This window comes from Ostrea edulis, chromosome 7 (genome assembly GCF_947568905.1).
Source record: "Ostrea edulis chromosome 7, xbOstEdul1.1, whole genome shotgun sequence".
Lineage (NCBI taxonomy): Eukaryota > Metazoa > Mollusca > Bivalvia > Ostreida > Ostreidae > Ostrea > Ostrea edulis.
The window spans coordinates 45162141-45185085 of record NC_079170.1 but is presented as its reverse complement, the minus strand read 5'-3'; the positions used below and the strand labels follow the sequence as shown (position 1 = coordinate 45185085).

General features: G+C 35.8%; 1 protein-coding gene across 2 annotated transcripts; it reads right to left on the bottom strand.

Moving 5' to 3' along the window:
• Positions 1 to 407: 407 nt before the first annotated feature.
• On the bottom strand, positions 408 to 22250 carry LOC130046350 (uncharacterized). Of its 2 annotated transcripts, XM_056144545.1 has the most exons (6): positions 22070 to 22249; positions 14225 to 14851; positions 12864 to 12896; positions 12632 to 12673; positions 10179 to 10229; positions 408 to 3810 (listed from the first exon to the last, which is right to left on the bottom strand). In XM_056144545.1, the coding sequence occupies exons 2-6, from the start codon at positions 14838 to 14840 to the stop codon at positions 740 to 742; spliced, it is 3813 nt and encodes a 1270-aa protein (XP_056000520.1). In that variant the 5' UTR covers positions 14841 to 14851; positions 22070 to 22249; the 3' UTR covers positions 408 to 739. The 2 variants fall into 2 exon arrangements, with proteins under 2 accessions (XP_056000520.1, XP_056000521.1); XM_056144546.1 differs by lacking the exon at positions 10179 to 10229 and having other exon boundaries at positions 22070 to 22250.
• Between the last annotated feature and the right edge of the window lie 695 nt (positions 22251 to 22945).

Below are 22945 nucleotides of genomic sequence, written 5' to 3'. Positions count from 1 at the left end.
TCTAGGTCAAGGTAAAAGGTCAACAATAATTTTAATGCTCATCTCAGGTTTTAAAATACAAATTTTGAGGTTACGAGGTTAACATTTCACCCTTCCTTTATACAATATTACATTTTAGTCCTTTTGAGTTTCTTACATCATCTTAACTATTCTTATATTTTTTCAAATCAAGGTAGTTGGAAAGCCTTCTAATTGTTCGCGAACAATTAGGGCCACTAGTTGCGATTTTTTTTTTTCATTTCCAAGGTCTTTCCGGGTATCTTTTAAAACTTTGAATGTTATTTACCCTCTTAGGCCGGAAAATCCTACTATGACTCTTTTTTCTGGAGGGAGCTGATGTTCATTGGTATAAAAAAACCCTGAGTAAACAAGAAATGAAGAACAAAAGAAAATGTTGAACAATTACACACATGTATAGTCTATATTTATTTATTTCAATCGTCCAAAATAATGAACTAGAAGTACTATATACTGATTCTATGGATAATAAACATGTATAGTCCGAAGCAGAGTCAAACAACACCCTCTTGTACTCGGTAACAATATATCTCTACAATTCTATCAGGGACTATACAGAGTGTCTTCTGACATGATTCTTTATCTCTTGTACCCAGTAACAACATCTCTCTACCATTCTAACTGGGGCTACACAGAGTGTCTTCTGATATGTTTCTTTATCTCACATATCAATCACTCTCTTGTACTCAGTAACAACATCTCTCTACCATTCTAACTGGGGCTATACAGAATGTCTTCTGACATGTTTCTTTATCTCACACATCACACTCTTGTACTCTGGCACTCTGTACTTACAGTCAACACTGTACTTACACAGCAGTCGCCTCGTCATCTCTAGAACAGACACGCCCACCCTGTCTAACACAGAGTCACACGCACTATACCTCATCCTGATATTGACGTCTGCGCCCGCCCCCAGCAGGATCCTCACCTTCTCCACTCTATAACGAACATACCACTCATGAATCAGTGTATACAAAAGAGGTTTCACATTAGACTTATCATTGAACACATACAACTGTATCGACTGATTGACATTGAGACCTACACACAACAGATGACTCAGTTCATCACAGGCTTCCCCTATGATTGTCCACCACAAATATCCCAATATATTCATAAACCACACTGATCTGTCTGTCACCACTACATCATCCTTACTGTCTGTTTTAACTCTAGCATGTCTGATGTCCACCAGACAGTTAAATAGGTGTACATTTCCATTCAATTTACCAGGGTTGATTTTATTTTGTTCCTGTGTGAGATATTTCACTAGATCTGGTTTGTTCTGTATTAATGCTCTATATACTAGTGATACATTGATATTAACAACCTGAGTAACCCAGTCAACCCCGTGTTCTACTAGACATTTCACTGTTGATAAAGAACCCTTTCTTGCTGCAGCTAACATTGGTTTATCCCCTTGTCTATCCTGTAGATTGACATCAGCCCCCGCTTTCACCAGCTCCTCCACCACACTCACATGTCCTCCCTTACACGCAGTGATCAGTGGTATGTCGCTGTTAATACTCTGTAGATTGATATCAGCCCCTGCCTTCATCAGTTCCCTCACCACACTCACATGTCCTCTGTCACATGCAGCTATCAGTGGTGTATGCATCTGCCTATCCTGCAGATTGATATCAGCCCCCACCTTCACCAGATCCTCCACCACACTCTCATGTCCTCCATAACATGCAGCTATCAGTGGTGTATTCCCCAATGTATCCTGTAGATTGACATCAGCCCCCGCCTTCACCAGCTCCTCCACCACACGCGCATGTCCTTCCTCACATGCAGCTATCAGTGGTGTATTCGTAAACATAACCTTTATATTGACATCAGCCCCCGCCTTCACCAGCTCCTCCACCACAGTCACATGTCCTGCCTTACATGCAGCTATTAGTGATGTATTCCACCATGTATCCTGTAGACTAATATCAGCCCCAGCCTTTACCAGCTCCTTCACTATACTTACATGTCCTCCCTCACATGCAGCAGTAAGGGGTGAATATTGAGACCAGTAAGTACTGATCTGACCTCCACTATTAATTGCTTTCTTACAGAGAGGAAGTAGAACTCGGACTGTCTGTACATCACCACTAAAACAACTCAACAGAAGTAATTTATACTCTTCTACAAGCCTATTGTTTAAACTTTCCTGTTCATTACATGTATACATCCCAGATTTAGATTGATGTGGAGTATTTCCTGTTATCTCAAATAATTCACTTATTTCATTGTGTTGTTCAGTCTGTTGTACTATGAACTGTAGGATACGATGATGTCCATAGTAAATCACCCAGCTGATCACTCTCACATTGTGCATGAATTCATTTAACGTTTTCCCCTTATCATCCCGTTTAAGCCGCCGATCTATCAGCACCAGCTGTCTAACCCACTCATTCCTCTCCTCCTCCCTACACTCTGGTTTACTCACTATCTTATCTACCTCTGCCTGACTGGACAGAAATAAGGATTTCAATTCTCTGTAAGACTTTGTCTCCAACACACCAATAAAAGCCTGACACACATGGTGATGTTTTAAAACCTGATTCCTGAAAACATCATACAACTCCATGTTCTGTATATCTCTGTACAATCTCTCTGCTAACAGTGGGTACTGATCCTCGCGTAACCTTATACACAGATCAAACGGTTCCTCTCTCTCACTGTTTTTATCATCGCTCTCCTTCTTTTTTCCTTCACTAGCATTGCTACCCTCTATGCCCTTATGAGATTCAGACTCACTCTGTTTCACTTTCATTTTGTTAACAATAACTGGTTCACTTTTCTGTGGTTTGACATAATTAGCAATATAACTACTACTCATACACAGCAACATTTGGTCAGGAAACTGTTTGCCATACTGATAAGCACATATTTCAAACATGGAGTCATGTATAAATGTGTATTTTGCACCACACTGTTTTGTGTATGTCCCCTCCATTGCTGACAAAGCATCCATAAACTTGAAAGTATCAGTGTAGTGCTCTAATCTACAATTTTCCAAGACATTCATTTTCACATCAATACAATGTTTATCCTTTAAAATGTTTTTTGAGAGGCTGTTTTCATGTAACATACACAAAACAAGTGTTGCATAATTCAATTTGTTATGCCTTTGCATATCATCAAGTTCATTAATGATACATTGGACTGGATTGAGAAAAAACTTTGAACCAAGAGCTTGGAATTTTGTTTCCTTTGAGAACAATTTACAGAGAAGAGGAAACATGTGAGATGTTGATTTCAGCAATGCAGGCGACATCAGATCTACATCTAAACTATACTTCTTAAGAATCTCCTTTTTGTCTTTGTCATCTAATGCATTATCAGAACTGTGTAACCTAATCACATTCTCGTCTTTGGTAAGGAATGGTTTGTAAGGTAGTGTCTCATTAAACACAGCCTCTCTACATGTCATCAAAGTTCTAGACCTAACCATGCAAGGCTGTGTCATTTTTTGTTGATAATTAGTCAACATATCTAATTTAGTTTTCTGGAGGCCAAAGACACCCACCACATCATCAATAACAAAAACCTGTGGATTCTTTGTGTCACAGTATTGCTTTATCTCTCTGATTTCGTCAACTGGTACAACCTCGTAACCTTCCTCCTGGAGCTTGAGGGCGATGTGGTGAGCTGTCGTAGACTTCCCAGACCCCGGCACACCAACAAACGTTGCGTAAGTTTGATTTCTCACTTTCTGCATCACTGACGGGAAGCTGTGGGTTTCATAGTAAAGCTTGTCTTCCTCCCTCCATTTCTGAATGTCAATATCGTATTGCTCTGAAATTACATATTAACAAAACAGCTGAATTTCAAATGATGGTGTTTTATTTCATAATCAATGGACATTAGACATTCTAGAATGGACTACATAAAAATACCATGATATGACTAATACCGAATACCACGATATGGCACCTCTGACTCTCAATTCAAATATCAAGCTACTGGAAATTGACAAAGTTCATATGTAGAATTATAAGTAGTTAAAACTGGATAGCTTCTTTGCCCAATTCCACTGCCCCCCCCCCCCCCCCCCCCCCCCACACACACACACAGTGACACTACCACTTTGGACTTACTTAGCGCATCACATGTATCAAACCTCACCCAGAAACTTGTGAAAAGGAGCTTCCAAAAGATTGATTGATGTTTTCCGCCACACTCAAAATTTTTTCAGTTATCTGGTGGCGCCCAGTTTTTATTGGTGGAAGAGAGAACCCAGATACAATGTACCTGGAAAGACACCACCGACCTTCCGAAAGTAAACTGGGAAACTTCCTCAATTACTGGCGCGAGCGGGATTCGAAGCCGCGCCGACAGAGGTGAGAGGCCGTGTGATTTTGAGCTTGATGCTCTAACCACTTGGCCATGGAGGCCCTTGGCTTCAGAAAGACATTTAGAAACCGTTGTAACACCGACTAAAGTAATCTACGCCAGCTAATATAATCCAATATTACCTGTGCGAGTCACTTTGAAAGATCCCAAAGTTTTTGGTTCATTTTGTATTTTGCCTATAAGGACCAAACAGATAGGCAGAAGACGCTTTATTGTAATAATGTTTATATATGTTCCGAGTTACCTTGACCTTTCCAAAATGATCTTGAAAGACCTGAGTCTAAAAGTCCTTGGAGATATGAGCACAGATGACAGATAGACATACAGACAACTATATGGCATGAAAATCCCTATCCATTGGATTATCAAATTGACAATTTTGTTAGAGGGTTTTTTGCTCTTTCTAAATATCCATTTACTCAATAGAATTAAAGAGGTTCGCACCTGAGATTTGGATTCGGAAGTGTATTTTTGTTTTCTACATTGAAGAAGAATTAAGAAATTTAAAAAAAAAAATGAGGTTGCAACACTTGTTATTGAGCTACAGTGTTTTAAACATCACCTTTTTGCACTTAAAATTCATTCAATTAAACACAAATCAATCATTACATAAAATAGATATATAATCATGTCTTCTACCACAACAGATAAAAAAATCAAAGGCCTGAAGGGCCATAATGGCGTCGTGCCTCGAAAGCAGATTATAAAAGAAAAACAAGAGACCGATGGGGCACATCGCTCACCTGAGTCACCTTGGCCCATATTTAAAGAATTTCCCTATATATTCGCATATAAAACTTTGATCCCTATTGTGGCCTCAACCCACCCCCAGGGGCCATGATTTTTAAAAACTTGAATTTGCACTATGTCAGGAAGCTTTCATGAAAATGTAAACTTCTATTGCCCAATGGTTCTTGAGAAGATTTTTAAAGATTTTCTCTATAAATTCGTATGTAAAACTTTGATTCCCTATTGTGGCCCCATCCTATCCCCATGGGGGATGACTTTAACAAACTTAAATTTGCACTATGTCAGGAAGCTTTCATCTAAATGTAAACTTCTATGGCCATGCAGTGATTCTTCAAAAAGATTTTTATGATTTTCCCTATATATTTGTATGTAAAACTTTGATCCCCTATTGTGGCCCCATCCTACCCCCGAGTTCATGATTTGAACAAACTTGAATCTGCACTATGTCAGGAAATGTTTGTATAAATTTCAACTTTTCTGGCCCAGTGGTTCTTGAAAAGATTTTTGAATGACCCCCACCCTATTTTTGCGAATATCTCCTCTTTAAAGGGGACATGGCTCCTCATTTGAACAAACTTGAATCCCCTTCACTCAAATATGATTTGTGCCAAATTTGATTGAAATTGGTCCAATGGTTCTGGAGAAGATGAAAATGTCAGGGTGTCAAGTCCCTATTTATTCCTATATTTTCCTATAAACTTGAAGGTTCCTATATTTTTCCTATAAGTCATTAAAATCCCCATAAAGCCCTATATATCCAAAGAAATAACAGCCCTATATTTTCAAAAATAATAAATAAAAACAAATCCCGGAGCTGATGCTAAATTGATATTCAATTAGATAGTTAAGATGAGAATAGCTATGATGATTGTATAAGAACTGTCTACTGTCCACATCTGAAAGGATTTTGTCTTTGTTTATGCTTAATATTATTTCTTTTCCAGTAAGATACTATGCTTGCTAGATTTTTATGCAGAAACAATAAACTTTTATACAAATTCTTTTATAAAAATCCTATTTATTCCTATAAATCTGCTGTAAAAATCCCTATATTTGCCCTATAAATTGCCAAAAAAATTCCTATAATCCTATCTGTTTTAGACCAAAAGTGGCTGGACACCATGAAATATGAAAAGTTTACGGACAAACGGATGACAGACAAAAGGCGATCAGAATAGCCCACTTGAGCTTCCAGCTCAGGGAAAGTAAAAATGGGGGACATGACCCCACCCACCCCTGATTCAACATGCCTGAAAAGTTATCAATTATTCTCAGATGAGAATCTCGTAAATTAATTGTTAAATCTTCCGTATAATCATATAAAATAAGTTCAAACCAAAGTGGATGGAAATTATTTTCTCAGACCGTCCGCGATAGAATTGTCCGCGCTCAGTTGTGCATTGTGACATGAAATCAGAATGATATACATCTTCACGCCTGAAAGCACACAGATGTCCAGGGTAGGTGATTGACAGCTAGGCCTGCATGTTAAGCATTAATCTACTTATCTTTATCTTTTTTGTTTGCATTTCCAAAGGTGCAGTGCATACATTGTAATATCACTTAGAAAAACAAATGGTCGGGATTTTATTCAACTGTCTATCAGAACCACACTCACTCATATTAGTTGTTGGGTTTTTTGCGAGTTTGAGGAATGTTAAATTTTCATCAATATCTATAAAAGTTCAATTAAATTCCTAAATAATCAGCAACATCATTTGATAGAATTAAACATCTGCACATAATTGACTCTTGACAGCTTACTCCGTATATTGTTATCCTAATCTGGGACTCTCTAGCTTTTGTCTCTGTATAATATTTAAGCTTGTCACCTTATCAATGTTAGGAGTTAACTGACTCACATACTGTCCGTTGAAAATTTAGTCAGTCTCCAAAATCTTTTCAATGCTACACTCAAGAAATAAACCAAGTTAATGTAATTATTGTGCTCTACATCACTATGCATTTTTTTTTTTGGTTTGTTTTAACAGATGTGTGGTCGGAGAGAAGGTTCAATATGATTACAATCAGATCTTTGATCCGCTCCATAATCTTTCTTCTCCCAAACCCACGCTATCTCAGAGATCACGTGAATTCACGAAATTTAGTCCGCGTTGATATTGAAACTGAAAAATAATTTTGAATTACTTTTGCAAATGTTCATATCTTTTAGATAATTGCTAACAAAATTTTCATGAATGATTTTTCTTATTTCTCAAACTTCTCGTAATTTGAATAACTGCGCAGATACGTTTGTATCTTCTGTCAGTGGTCTTCACTCATAAAAACTCGGCCACTTCCGTGACCTACAATGGCCAATATATTCATCTGCTACAATGCCCAAGGTGTGTTTCATATATATATATATATATATATATATAGAGAGAGAGAGAGAGAGAGAGAGAGAGAGAGAGAGATGATGATGTCGTTCATAGACTAAAATAATGTACGATTTCTACATTTATATGAATTTCTTGTGGTTTGTATCAATATTGCCGTGTCATGTATTTTATTTCTTCTGTATAAGCAACTACTTTTTTGGCGGAAGGATTGACACGAGGTCAACTGCGATTGCGTAAAGAATTTGAAGCCGACGATTGATACATGGTTTTCGAGCTACCGTTCGACGCCATAAAAATTAGTACTTGTAATGGAAATAAATGACCTTTTTGCACTTGATATACGAAAAACTTCATATCAAAATTGAGAGCTTAAAAGGACATATTAGGAGTAATGTTAATTTCTAAAATTTTACATGATTTTTAAGGTATGGTCTTACAATTCAAATTGAAACTAAAAATTGGGGTTGGGGATCAAATTTTTTAATTATTGGTGAAAATACTGAATTTTTATACAAAATTTCGAGTAAATTAATAAAGACGTTTTAAAAACTTTAAAAAATTGGTGTTCTGTTTGGAAAAATATATCAACCAAGTTAATAAATGACAGCATTTGAACTACTTCCAAGTCTCAACTACCTGTTTCATAAATTATAAAACTGAATTACTGAAATAGCTCAATACCCTGACTGGTCGACAGGGGATGCTTACTCCTCCTAGGCACCTGATCCCACCTCTGGTGTGTCCTGGGGTCCGTGTTTGCCTAACTATCTATTTTGTATTGCTTATAGGATTTATGAGATTGATCACAGTTCGTTATCTTCACCTTTCGTACATGTAGAGGAGTATAAGAATAGAGGATACATGTACATTGGATAAAACAGAAACTGTAATATCACACAGATTTAGAACTTTTTGATTAATTAATCCGCCGCCACAAAATATAGTCCCTGCCAAACCCTTTCAAAATTTGAATTGACACTAAATTTTTCAACTGAATAGGGTTCAGCAATACATGTAAATGCAGTGTAATACGTTTGCAACAATGGGATCAGTATTGAACCACTAAATACTTAGTTGTAGCATGTTGCCCAGTTCAGGAGCTAACTTCCTTAAAGAAGGGGTTATTTAAATGTTTTCTACATAAACAATACATGTATATACATGTACTTAATTTGGTGCAGCCCTTGAGTCAGAATTTCTTCCTCGAGGGTCTAGAAATACACAACTGTGGTAGAGGCCCTCTTGCTCTACATAATTATGCATAAATTTAAGTTAAAAGTTCAATTGTTAATGCATGACAAACGGCGGCGAATGCAGATCAATTGCAATAGGTCATCTGTGTGACTCAGGTGACCTAACAAATGTGCTCTGTATAAATGATCATTTTTCTTGCCCACACCTCAGGTCTGATCTCCAGATTTCCATATATTTCCGTATTTTAGATGCAAAAAAATACGGAAAAAATTGGTGAAACTAAGAAAGTAAGGAAATGAGGAAAAAATCTGGAACATATGTGGAAAAATTACAGAACAAATACGGAAAGTTGGACTAAGTCTATTTTCAATCAGAAATGCAATAGGACTGCAGAACTTAGAAAAAAATTCATCTGGAAAAAATACGGAGCTCGGAACTTAGAAACATATTCAGTTACCCCTACTGATATTAAACAAAAGTCTCTTAATAAAAGAGAGATCGGGTTCATAAATTAAAAGCATCGAATGTGTTATTCGTTTATTTACTGGAGCCAGGCCAGGCCATGAAAACATTGGATTTGATGTTTAATGTCATTTTACAACAGTTGACAAAGAATTTATGTACAGGTAGTTGGAGAATGCAGATACTAAGGTATGTATACAAGCAATTTACAGTGTATTTTATAGACTGGTTAATTTTGCTCTATACAAGGGTTCTCACTTACAGTGTCCATTGAATTACTATCAAAATAACTATGCTATCATCAATTAGAGACGTGTGTAAATTAACACTGTGGTTTATGATATGGGGTCTAGTTTTTGGTATTTTTTTTTTTTTTTTTGTTATTTGCAATTTTTTTTCCAGGGAGTGCTCTGTAGCTGTTCTTCATGAATGCATGTGAATATTTCCAAATTCAGGATTTTTAAAAAGTTTAATCGAAAAATTGCAATTTCATCCAATTTGTACTTTAATTCAACCAAGACTTTCCAAGTGAGGTTACTTTGACTGCGACAATGTGTATATGAGTACAGATCCGTTGAAATACATAAAGAATGGATGGAACTGACGGTGGCCGTGGTGGAGTTGTTGTGAATGATACTCAAGTGATTTTATGACCAAATATTGAACAAGTGTCGAAGTGAACAAATCAAAGAACTGCACATGGTTGCAGATGTTTGGTTTTATAAATTTTCAGTGTTAAAATTATTTGTTCATTTGTTTACAGAGCTTTGAATTGTAATTCTTAAAGTTTCATTAGGATGTCATAAATATTTCCTATAAGAATTTAAATGAAGTTTATTGAAGAGTTTTCTTTTTTCTGCATTTGTTACAGATATCCGTATTTCTGCATTTCTGTTAACAGACTTCCATATTTTTGCATTTCTGTTAAAAATTTCCATATTCCCTCATTTCCACATTTTAAAAATTTATCCAGAAAAAGAGTCCTAATACTCCTGTCCGCATTTTTTCCATATTTCAAATGTGGAAAAAATCTTGAGATCTGAGGTGCGGGTATTGACATACCTCTCACATTTGGTGGAATAATGGGGGACTTTGTTAGTTTCTCCATTTTATCTATAACAAAGAAAACATACTGATTTACTTAAATCACAAAATTTCCTATCAAACATATTTATATCTTGTTTTAATAAACACCTTTAAGGCTTCTTCACCAGACATCTAAATGCAATAGTACATGGGAACCACAGGGGCTAAGCCCGTTTTTGGCCTGAACTCTGCGATACCATAAATATATTTATGGTATCACAGAGTTCGGGCCCAAAACGGGCTTAGCCCTGTGATGGGAACTATATCAGATGAGTGTTTATATAAATACAAAGTGCAGTATTTTCCTTTATGTTTTACTCTTACATTGTAAGTACAGTGTAGTTCCATTATGCCCAGTCCCTGTATCTCAGGGAATACGTCATATTTCATTCTGAACTGCTATGAAGCTTTAAGTTATATATGAACTTGAACATGGCTGTCAGATGTTCATATTTTGTTTACTTTGATATTGTCTATATCTCCAGGTTTTAAATTTATGATTTGTTCAACGGTAATTTGAATACTATTCGGTGATCTTGAAATTGCCCTTTATGTACACACTGATTGAAATATAATTTGTTTCTGTTAAAAACCGATGACCCCCAGCTCCCCAATTGAAAGTGCTCTAAATTACAACCTCCTCTTCTTAATGCAAGTGCATATTATGGAGGAGAAAGCAGGAACATACTAGACATTATGAACGGTACATTGTACACTGAGAAAAAAGATTGAGAAAATATTCAGCACCGATGTGACCAATGTCATTGTTGTGTATGATAGGAAAATAATGACTTGACTGTTATGCAGAAGTACCAATAAGAAAGTTCAAACATATATACCCTTACTCATGAAAAACCAACGAAACACTCCTCTTAGATCCACTGTAAATTGTAGGAAAATATCAGATCCTTGGTCTGAAGAAAGTGAACATCATTAAATGATAGTGAAGTTTTGTAGACAATTTCAAGGCTATTCAATGAGCCATATAGAAGGACAATTGTTAACAAGCTTTTTACACTCTCCACCACTCCTAAATTCACTATTAAGAGTAACAATTTCATTATCCTGTCCTAACAATCAGCACATCTACAAATGGCAATGAGGTATTGTACAAAGTTTCAAGTCTATCAGATCTGCTATATAGTAGGAGAAACATTAGCAAGATTCTGTGATAGACAGAAGACAGACTGACAGAGAGTACAAAAACAATACCCCCCCCCCCCCCCCCCCCCCTGGAAAAGGGGAGACAATTCTTCACAGATTGAATTGATTTACACAAAAACAAGATGAGGATTATTCACAGATAGTTTAGTGGGGCAGGTGTTGTTGTACTGATGCTCATTAATTACCCTTGAGTGCCCAGTAGTCGTGCACTTAAGAAAATATTCGTTTCAATAAACAGTGGCTAATCTCACATGATATTTTAACTTACCATGTTAAAATCTTACTTTCTCTTTATTCAAAATATCTCAAAGCGGTGTATCAAATTTAATATTGAGGCACAAAACAAGTGAAGTTTAACATTGGCCATATTTGTTTAGGACCAGTAGTCATGCACCCGGATGCAGCAGTAAATGAGGCCAAGAAGTAACTTTTTATTGCATTCGTTTTATGCATTTACACTTCTATACAGTGAATGGAAATAAAATATTACATTAAATCAAATAAATTCCATAGTGCCCTTCTCCATGTGAACATTTCCTTTTCATGTGAAGAGTTTGGATGGTGACACTAGGCGTATACTTATTCGCTGCCTTATGGACACTAATGCACACATCCTTGACATCCAGATAGACATTGATAAGTCGACTACGATTGTATTAATTTGTCTCAACTTAACATTTGATATTTTTTCTTTGAAGTCTAAAAACATTAAAAGAGATAGCTTGTACGGCTATGCACTAATTCCCAACATTTTGAGCAACATTCCAAATGCATAAGGACTACCAACTTTTCAATAAACGAAAAATTAAAATGTTTGGCCTCATAAACCAATCAAAATATACGATAACCTTCACCTTGGGCCCCGGTTGCGGTTCAGCACGATTAACATGTGCTTTCACAGTCAGGGAAAAAAGCATTAACAAAATGGCGGGTATTTTGGGTGTATAATTGTATTATTATCATTCTTTTCTGTTTGCTTCCTATATTTCACTCATCGTAAAAATATGGATGCTCTCTTTAATTATCTTCGAAAATCAGCCCCTCGTGACGTAATATTTAGGTACAGGCCCGAACAATGACAACAAACAAAATGGCGCATGACTACTGGGCACGCACGACTTTAGGACCTTCAGCCATATTTTGAATTTGCCCTGACATGATGATGTTTGGTCAAATAATAATTGTGCCATGAATTTTAGTATGTGATGATGTGTATTTTCAGTGTTCATCTCATCAATATACAAACATAAAGTTATATACTGTACCATCCAACTTCTCCACTCTCTCTGATGTGTCTTCTATCCTCCCTGTCAAAACATGATGAAAAATAATGACTAAGAAATAAGTATTCTGAGATTGCTATACAATACTGTACCTAGAGAGGTTGTATTGACCTTTCTAAATTCACTAGAAAGTTAAAATATTCTCAGTTTTTTTAAATATGTTAAGTGTGGTACTTTTCCCATTTCAAATATATCAAATATCTAATAAATGTACCATCCAATCTCCTGGTTTCCTCAGCAGTTTCTTCTGTAAAGAGATAATGAAAAATAAGTCTTAAGAAACAAGCAGTTCGAGATTGATCAACAATATGTCACAAACTGACATCAAATTGTGGAAAACATACAAATGCAAAAGTTCATAATTCTTAAAAACATGGTTCAATAGTATCAGCAGTGAAACAAAGTTTGAAGGTATTCATTAGAAACATAAACAAGAGGCCCATGGGCCACATCGCTCACCTGAGTGACCTTGGTCTATATCAGAAGACGTTCCATATATATTTGCATGTAAAACCGTAGTCCCTATTATGGCCCAAAACTTACCCCTGAAGGCCATGATTTTTGCAAACTTGAATCTACACTATATCAGAAAGCTTTCATATAAATCTCAGCTTTTCTGGCTCAGTGGTTCTTGAGAAGAAGATTTTTAAAGATTTTTCACATATATTTGTATGCAAAACTTTGATCCCCTATTGTGGCCCCATCCGACCCCCGGGGGCATGATTTGAACAATTTAGAATCTGCACTATATCAGGAAGTTTTCATATAAATCTCAGCTTTTCTGGCTTAGTGGTTCTTGAAAAGAAGTTTTTCCTATATATTTATATGTAAAACTTTGATCCCCTATTGTGGCCCCATTCAACCCCCGGGGGCCATGATTTTAACAATTTACAATATGCACTATATCAGGAAGCTTTCATATAAATCTCAGCTTTTCTGGCTCAGTTGTTCTTGAGAAGAAAATTTTTAAAGATTTTTCCTATATATTTGTATGTAAAACTTTGATCCCCTGTGTGTTAAAAGAAAAAGAAAATCTAAAGAAAGTTAATAGTAGTACCAGCCTTGTATCCAATTTTCCTCAATAACAATGCTGTGACTTGTATTACATGTAGAAGGAACGGTCGAAGTTTATTAGACAGATAAGGCAGACAAACTACATTGTAAGTGTTTTATCTACACATCTCAACTTTGTTTGCATTGCATGGCCTATTACTGTAACATAATTCAGTATATTCCTCTTCAGAGGACTAAACATGGGACAAGACAATCGTGCAGTCTTAATCTATCGATCAAGCAAAACTAGGGTTAACCCACTAGACAAGACTAGTAGGAAGGCCATACAAATATATAAAATTGTAAGTATTTGAAATAACTATGCGCCTGACACCCGACTCCGAGACGCATAAATCTTGCCACAGCTAGAAGAATAAATTTCTTTGCAGAGACATCTGACTGGTACCTAAATAAGATTTTAATATCTTACTGCCAATCCAACATAACTCAGCAATACAGTATGATATGATACAAAAATATGCTGATGATTCAACACTGATTACAGAATCCTAGCTGGCTTACTCTCGAGGTTGACCACCATTTCCCTGGTCGTCTCATCTTCCTCCACCTGCTTCCTCAGATCTTCTTCGTATTGTAGGTCACGCTCGGGGTCCATTGACTCATAATGTAGGAAATCGACCTCCTTTTCATATTTGTTTCCATTCACAAGGAAGGCATCCAGATCTACCATTGTCGATCTAATGGTGGACCAGATGGAGTTAAAGTCTGTGTTGGACATGGATGGATCAGATGAGTGAACACAACGATTCCGGACCAATCGAATTCTCTCAATGTTGGCTGAGAGACTCGTGTCATGGGTGTCGGGATCGTTGCCCCAGCCCTTGGAGTGAGGAGATATGCCAGATATATTTCTCAATAAGATATACAGTAAAGATACGTCCATATCATCATAGCACCCTGTATAATTTCCATGACGAGGTAATATTAGGTCACGCTGATCTTTTGTCAGTCGTGGAAGATTGAGTTTGTTTAGTTTGATGACATTAGGGAATGTGTGTGGTGGGACGTAGTGACGCAGTGTGTCACGCAGCCCGTCTGTACAGGGCCCGAGTACAGCACGACAAGCTCTGTTAGCATTCGTTGTCTCTGGTGTCGATTCGTAATCAGAACTTGCCATTATCTTCTAACCTGTGGGGAAAATGAAAACATGAATTAGTGTAATTTGTGATTACTATCTACTAACAGACCTTTATTTTGGATTTCTAATATTTCAATGACCAGTTGCTTATCTCTGAATGAGGTAAAAATGGCTCAACGGCTGATCTGAGGATCACAGGATTACAAGCACTTGAGAAGGAATTCTGATGCATGTTATGAAACTGCGCAAGGCTTACCTAATCATAAATAATTATTAATATATTGATATCAAATGAATATCTGTAAGAAAAGTCTGGAAAACCGATAATTTATGTTATTTTTCTAAGTCCAAGGACCATAACTTAGCGAAAAATGAACAGACCAAAAACCATGCAAATTCAAGCTTCAATCTGTATCTTGTTATGGCAAAGCAATGTACCAAATATCAAATGAATATTTGCAAGCACAACAAAAACAAGAGGCCCATGAGCCACATCACTCACCTGAGCAGCAGTTCCTAGTAATAAACAAGCTTATATAAGCAAAACCATCATTATACAAGCAGCTTCATATAGAAAAAAAAATTAAAAAATTCATTAGTTATCAAACTAAATTATTAAACTTGACAACAAATCCATCCATTATCACATGCCCTTGTAGACGGATATGGCCTTTCATATTAATAAAGAAGTATAGCGCACTTGCTATGCAATTTTGCCTACATAAATACTTTTTTCCCGAATATCATTTTCTACAAATATTCTGCTATACAATGTCAGTTTGTACTTGTGTTTACCCAAATTACTCAATAAGGATATCTATACGTTGATAGTATCTTTATTTGATAAGCATAAACATCACCGTGATTATATAGAATATATAGTACTAGATGTAACGTAATGGACCTAAAAAATTGCAATCTGTTGCAAAAGGCCACCCTAAACCAGAAATAAAACACTAATTTGTTTTACTTGAGTATGACTGTGCATAAGTCTATTTGAGGATATTTGGTTTAAGGTGGCCCTCTTGTTGAAAATGGCTAAAATACAAAAAATTGGTTCTCAAAATTTACCTTAAAAGCAGTCTATCAAACGTGAAACCTTTAAACTTACATGCCTGTGTAGCCTAATGGTTTAGGTGCTCGGTAATTTTACACTTAAAGCATACATTCCGAGTTCAAGTCTGATATTTTCCCCAATATATATATATATATTTTTGGCAAAATTGCCTTTCATTTTTTTTGGGGGGGGGGGGGGAGGTGTCGTTTTCTTGGGGGGGGGGGGGGGGGGGGGGGGTAAATGTGATACATATATCTTAACAAATATTAATCATTTTCATCATAACTTTGCAAGTTACAACTCATTTAAGTAAATTTAAGGAATTTATTCTGAGAGCACTGTAGTTCTGTTTGTTTACACTAACCTGTTCCTGTGTGCACAGGATTTTCAAACCATAATATGGCTGACGAAAAGCTAAACAAATAATACAAGAAAAGGGGCACAAATGCACAGCATGTAATAATTAAGTAAAAATAGGTCACGGGAGAAAAATATATGTTATACAGTTTGACTTCTCAAAAGTAAATGTAAAAACTCATGCATGTAGCAACTGTCATTTAATATTTAGGCAAAGTTAAACACTCGAATTATCAACCAAAGGCAAATGAACTGATGAAATCTATTAAAGGTGCTGCAGCCATGTCCGAAAAAAACAGTGAGCTAAGTAATGCCATATGTAAAAGGGTTGTTGTGTGATATGAATGCACCTGTGAAAATACTGTAGTACATGTACATGTTAATCATTTCACCTATTAGGAATATGGTTTATTGATTAAAGAACAACTCATATAAAATGTCAGTAATGCTAAACTGCAACAGTTATTTATCTTGGTTAAAAAAACATTAAAAACATTAATTGGCCTGTATTTAAAAATAACACGCCAGTCTATTATTGGAAACTGGTGTTTTCCTTTCAGATTTCTGAGTCGGCCATTTCGTCAGCAAAAGCGCTATACCTCTTTCATCAAGGATGATTTGTGCCAATTTTGGTTCCCTATACAATTGCATGTGATATTTTAAACCCCTGATTTCCACAAACTTGAATCTCCACTTTGTCAGGAAGTAAATTTATGCTCTTCTGGCCCAGTGGTTCTAAAGAAGATTTTTTTTTTACATACGTCCACCCTATTTATGGTGATTAACTCACTTTTGAAGGGGGCATGGCCCTTTATTTGAACAAACTTGAATCCCCTTTACTTAAGGATGATTTGTTCCAAATTTGATTGAAATTGATCCAGTCTGGTTCTGAAGATTTTCTTACATATCAGCATGTAAAACTTAGGGGATGCTTACTCCTCCTAGGCACCTGATCCCATATAGAGGTCATGAAGGTACTTGACACATCGTCTCATGGTGATACACTCATGTCTCAAATATGATATATGCCTCTGTTAAAGAACAAAGAAGTCATGGCCCTGACACGAATCCATTGTAAAAACCTTTAATTTTGACATTGAGTTCAAGGTCATATGGAGGTCATGAAGGTACATGACACATCGTCTCATGGTGATACACTCATGTGTCAAATATGGTATGCCAATGTCAAAGAACAAAGAAGTTATGGCCCTGACACGAATCCATTGTAAAAAAACCTTTAATTTTGGTCAAGGATCAAGGTCATATAGAGGTCATGAAGGTACTTGACATATCGTTTCATGGTGATCTACCTGTGTGCCAAATATGGTATGCCTAAGACAAAGAACAAAGAAGTTATGGCCCGGACACGAATCTGCACAGGCAGACGGACAGACGGACAGATAGACAGACAGTGATTCCTATATACCCCCCAGAACTTCGTTTGGGGGGTATATTTAGGAAATTTTCACTAAAAACTCTGCTCCAATAATATGGCCTGGTGGTTCTTGAGAAGATTTTTAAAGATTTTCTTTATATATTTGTATGTATAACTTTGATCCCCTAATGCGTAGGGGTGAAACGATACAGTACCTTCTCAATTCGATTCGATTTTCGATACTTTAGTCTTGATTCGATGATTTTCGATTCGATACAATAGCATGTACCAAATTCTTCATAATGCTAAGATTTTTTCATGTTTCGTTGTATCTATTGCTCTCTGCAAATAAATTCTATCTAATGTAAAAACGTTTAACATAGAGTAACACTCTTATCACTTGTCCTAAAGCCGAAATCATTTTGTTGCCATACCCAGGATTTATACACTGGGGGTGCATTTTTCAACTCGACTGCGTCCATTTTGATACAGCAAAGTTTACTCGTATGTTGATTGGGCAATTTTCAATTCCATTGGCTAATCAGAAACCGTCTTATCAAGAGCAATGTGTGCTATGATTTTAAAACCGTATCGAACCGAAACAGACCCCGAATAAATCGAACATCGAATCGAGGCCACTACATCGCGATCCGGCCGCATCGTGATGCATCGTTTCACCCCTACTAATGTGGCCCCAAAACACATGTACAACCAACCAGGCTGAGTCATGATTTATACAAACTTGAATATCCATTATGTCAGGAAGCTTTCATGTAGATTTCAACTTTTCTGACCCAATTAGGTTCTTGAGATTTTTAAATGGTATGTGCCACCCAATTTTTGCATTTTTGTGATTATCTCCCCTTTGAACAAACTTGAAAGCCCTCACTTAAGGATGATTTTGGCAAAGTTTGGTTATAGTTGGCCCAGTGGTTCTGAAGAAGAAGTTGAAAATGTAAAATTGAGCTTTTAGCTCAGATGAGCTAAAAACCCTTCACATTCTCAAACTTGGAAGTGATGTAATCCAATTTAAAATGAAAAGAGGCCCACAGGCCTTATTGTTCACCTCAGTACTAGTGAAATATTATCACTATTCCCAAAGGCTATACAATCTAGAAAAACATTCCTGTTCTGAATATCTAAGCTAAATTTTATTTAGCAAAAGTATAAAACAAGATGTGTTCTTACAACTTCAATGTCCTCATAAGTGCATACACTGATGAAAGGCTTTACATAATATAATAGGTGTGTTAACATTAAAAGATATGACTAATTTGTATCCATCCTAGAGTCAAAACCATGGGTTGTGAAATTCACCATTTTTTTCTGCTATTCCTGAAGTGTGCATTTAGATTTTATACAGTATCAGCACCCTTACACATAAACACTATATAGTAAGTTTGGACCCACCCTGGGGTCAAAACCCCTACTCCAGGGATCATAAAATTTACAATTTTGGTAGAAGCCTTCATGTTTTACATCTTTGATACTGCATTTAGTTTTTCTTAAACATGTGCAATTCTTGAGAAGAAGATGTTTGAAAATTAAAGTCACTTTTGGGCAGTTTGAACTGAATCCCCTTCACCCAAGGATGATTTGTGCCAAGTTCGGTTGAAATTGGACTAATGGTTCTAAAGAGGAAGATATAAGTGTGAAAAGTTTACACTGACGACAGACAATGGACAAATTTTGATCAGAAAAGCTTACTTGAGCCTTCGTTCTGCATATGAGTTAAAAAGTCTGGTAAACTGATAATTAATTCATGCTATTTTTCTAAGTCCAAGAGCCATAGTTACTTAGTGAAAAATCAATGGACCGAAACCAATTCGAACTTGATCTGTAACTTGTTATGGAAAAGCAATGTACCAAATATGAAATAACTATCAGCAAGAACATAGAAAAGAAGATGTGTTTGTGAAACACAAATGCCCCCAATAATGGCCAATTCCAAAGACGGCCAAGGTCATAAGGACAAATATCTTGGTATCAGTAGAAAGATCTTGTCACAAGAAATGCTCATGTGCAATACGAAAGCTCAAATACGAATTACCATTTAGAAGTAGGTCAAACTCCAAGGTCAAGTTGTCAAACATTTTATCAAAACGGATATTCATGTGAAATATCCAAGCTCTAGCACTTACTGTTCAAAAGTTATTAGTAAGGTTAAAGTTTTCAAAAAGTAGGTCAAACTCCAAGGTCAAGGTCACAGGGTCAGAAATGTCTAATGTCTTGTCACATGGAATACTCATGTGAAATATATAAGCTCTAGCACTTACTGTTCCAACATTATTAGCAAGGTTAAAGTTTCAGACAGAATGACAGGCAGGACAAAAACAATTATATGCCTGAGATCAAAGATCAGGGGCATAAAAAAGTGTGGAAAGCTGATTTGCAGGACTGACGGACAGACAGACGGTCAGAGTGTAAACCTAGTCTCCTTCGACTTCATCGGTAGGGGACTAAAAATGTAGCTAAATCAAATTCAAACAATGCATGACGTTCATTGATGAATCTGAAATCTTCTGAAATAGCTGTCCAACATTAACAATCTTGCATGCTCAAGATAAACAATTCTTTAAGTCAACCAAATAAACAAGATACTTTTCAATATCAATTCCTTAAATAGTCTACAAAAATTTGAAAATCATGTCCATTCTCCTTTCATAGAATGTCAGGCGAAAAGTTGAAGGGGGCATTGTGGTTTAAATTGCTTACTTTTTTTAAAGTAAAGAATGATAACTATACTTGTAACTGTCAAGGTAACTTGTACGTAAACCACATGAATATTTAACTAAACGAACAACTTATTGAACAACAAAAAAAGACCATGTTCTGTATCATACTGGTAACTACATTGTCAAATGAACATGAACTTCATCAGTTGCAGTTATCTCTGATTTTATGCAATTTGTATAGTTTGAAGAAATAATCAATCATTTATCCATATTACACTTAAGACTATTTTATATATGCATTTTACTTCATTTTTGTATGGGACACCTTAATTCAATTGAGCATGCATTGTACAAATATTCAATTCATTTTATGAACAAAACACAACTGTAGTATACCTAAATGAAATTCTGTAAATATATCAAGTGGGTGTCTAAAACTTGTACAAATATAGGGATCTATTCTGAACTGGGCAGGTATCCATTATATATTGATATGCTAAAGCAAATATTTATGTACTGGTATAGACTAGAACACTCAACTTCAAACCTATTACAGGTTGCTTTCAATGAGTGCAGGTCTAACATCATTAACAGTGACTGGTATTCTATTATATTATTCTATAGTGAAAAACTAAATATCAATTGTCCCACTGCAAAAAATTAAGTGAAAATAAATTTAAATTGTACATAAAAAAGCAACTGAGTAACAATTTCTCAAACTTTTGGGAAAATATCTGTACCAGTTATATGCAAGGATTTGAAAAATTAAGTACATACTTTCAATACAAAGGGTTGTTCAATTTTGAAAAATACCTGAATTTAAAAACTCGAGACAATCTGGTAATTCTCACTAAATTCAGAATTAGTAATCATTGTCTACAGATAGAAACAGGCAGATATGAAAGAAAAATTGATAACCATGTTAGATATGAAATTCCTCCTAGATGTGAAAGAGTCTGTCAACACTGTATCTCAATTTGTTCAACAGAGGATGAAAATTTGTATTTTTCGACTTGAATGCCGACTATATAATAATCCTAGAGGAGAATTTTTTAATAAGATATTTAATACCTTTCCAAACCTAGTACTGCTTAACATTAACAATACTGATCTGTTTACATGGATTGTGTCAAATGAAGATCCTGAGTTTGCTGTTTTATCATGCCAATATTTAATTGTAAATTTCAATACAAGAAAACAACATACATACAGAACAATATAGTAATGTGCATGTATAAGATGCAAGTTGATTACTGCAACATAGTTACTATGCTTGTACTAAATGAATATGTGTTTTGTGTGTTTATTATGCATTGATAGATGTGATGGCTAACTCTGTTCATCATGCAGTGCAATTGTCTTTGTTTTCCTTTGTCATGTGCAACTCAAAAAGCCAAAACAAACCACTGCCTTCTTTTCAAGTGAAACATGAAGAGATGTACTCCATCCATGGATTGTTTTCTCAATAGTATGGGATTAAAACAAATTCTCGCTAGAGAAGGATAATCGCGCTGATCTTGCTGTAAGGGAAGTGTTCCTAACCTGTCTGAATTTAGGCTACTGGTCAGCAAGTTTTAAATGTTTTCGTGAAGACTGGTTTAACCCTTAAGTGGCCAAAGTTCAGGCAAGATTTCCCGAAACACTTTGTGTGATATTGAGTCTGGGGTCAGAAAGAGGTGTTCCATCAGTCTAAAGATTCTCTGCCAGATTACAATACACGTTATGTGTACCAAGTTATACTAAGAAATCAAACCGAAAGTAGAAATCGTATTACGTTTTTTTTTTCATCCATTGATACATTTACCTGATTGTGTTGTCTTTGATAACTGTATATCGTTTTTGACATAAACCGTTACAGCAGTTTCCTGTATTCATCACAAAAATTCTGATCCATAAGAAAGATTTAAGATATTTCAGGTTCCTCGTCCGATATAAGACTAAACGGCGTGGGTGTAAATGTAGGGTGGGTGTAAATGTAGTCCGGGACCGGTGCTAGGAATCACCGCTATATCCTGCAAAAATCGCTATACCCCGAAAAAAATACACTATACCCAATACTGCGATCACATACCAACGGATTCCTATTAGATGGGTTGAGAAATTGGTATTTTAATTTGGTGTATGGAAATTGCCTCATTATTTAATAATTGGCTTTTATTTATTCTTTAGGGTGTAAAAGTAGTCCCAAAGATTTTATGAAGAAAACACATTTCCGGGTTTTGTTTTCGTCTTGTTAATAATTGAAATGAAGTTTTTAATGTGTTTTGTTTTGCTGTTGATTTTGCTTAGATATTGTTTGATATCATAACAAAAGAATTTACTAAATATTCAACATGTTATATGAATGCTCGTCCTTCTTTTTATGGGATATTAAAGTGCAGTGGCCACGAGGTCAAATTCTAAGATGACCCCAACCCAAGGTAGAACAAAGTACAACCTATTTGATTTGATGCAGAATTTTATCTAGATTATGGAAATGATGGTTGTAGTCTGATTAAATATGTTTGAGTTAGCTTAAATTTGGATTTTCTGTCGCAAAGTCACAATTTTTTGTGAAAAAAAATAGAAAGTGCAATTTGTACATTTATGGTCGACTTTATGCAGGAAATCAAACAAAGTTGGTTCTAAACCATGCAGTGTGACCCAATAGATTGTATCATGCCTCTTATATGCCAATACT

Coding starts and splice junctions, on each gene's coding strand:
- LOC130046350 (XM_056144545.1), bottom strand. CDS start 14,840: ATGGCAAGTTCTGATTACGAATCGACACCAGAGACAACGAATGCTAAC. Junction 12,897..14,224: donor AATGGTGGTCAACCTCGAGA/GTAAGCCAGCTA, acceptor ATCTCTTTACAG/AAGAAACTGCTGAGGAAACC. Junction 12,674..12,863: donor GGAAACCAGGAGATTGGATG/GTACATTTATTA, acceptor ATGTTTTGACAG/GGAGGATAGAAGACACATCA.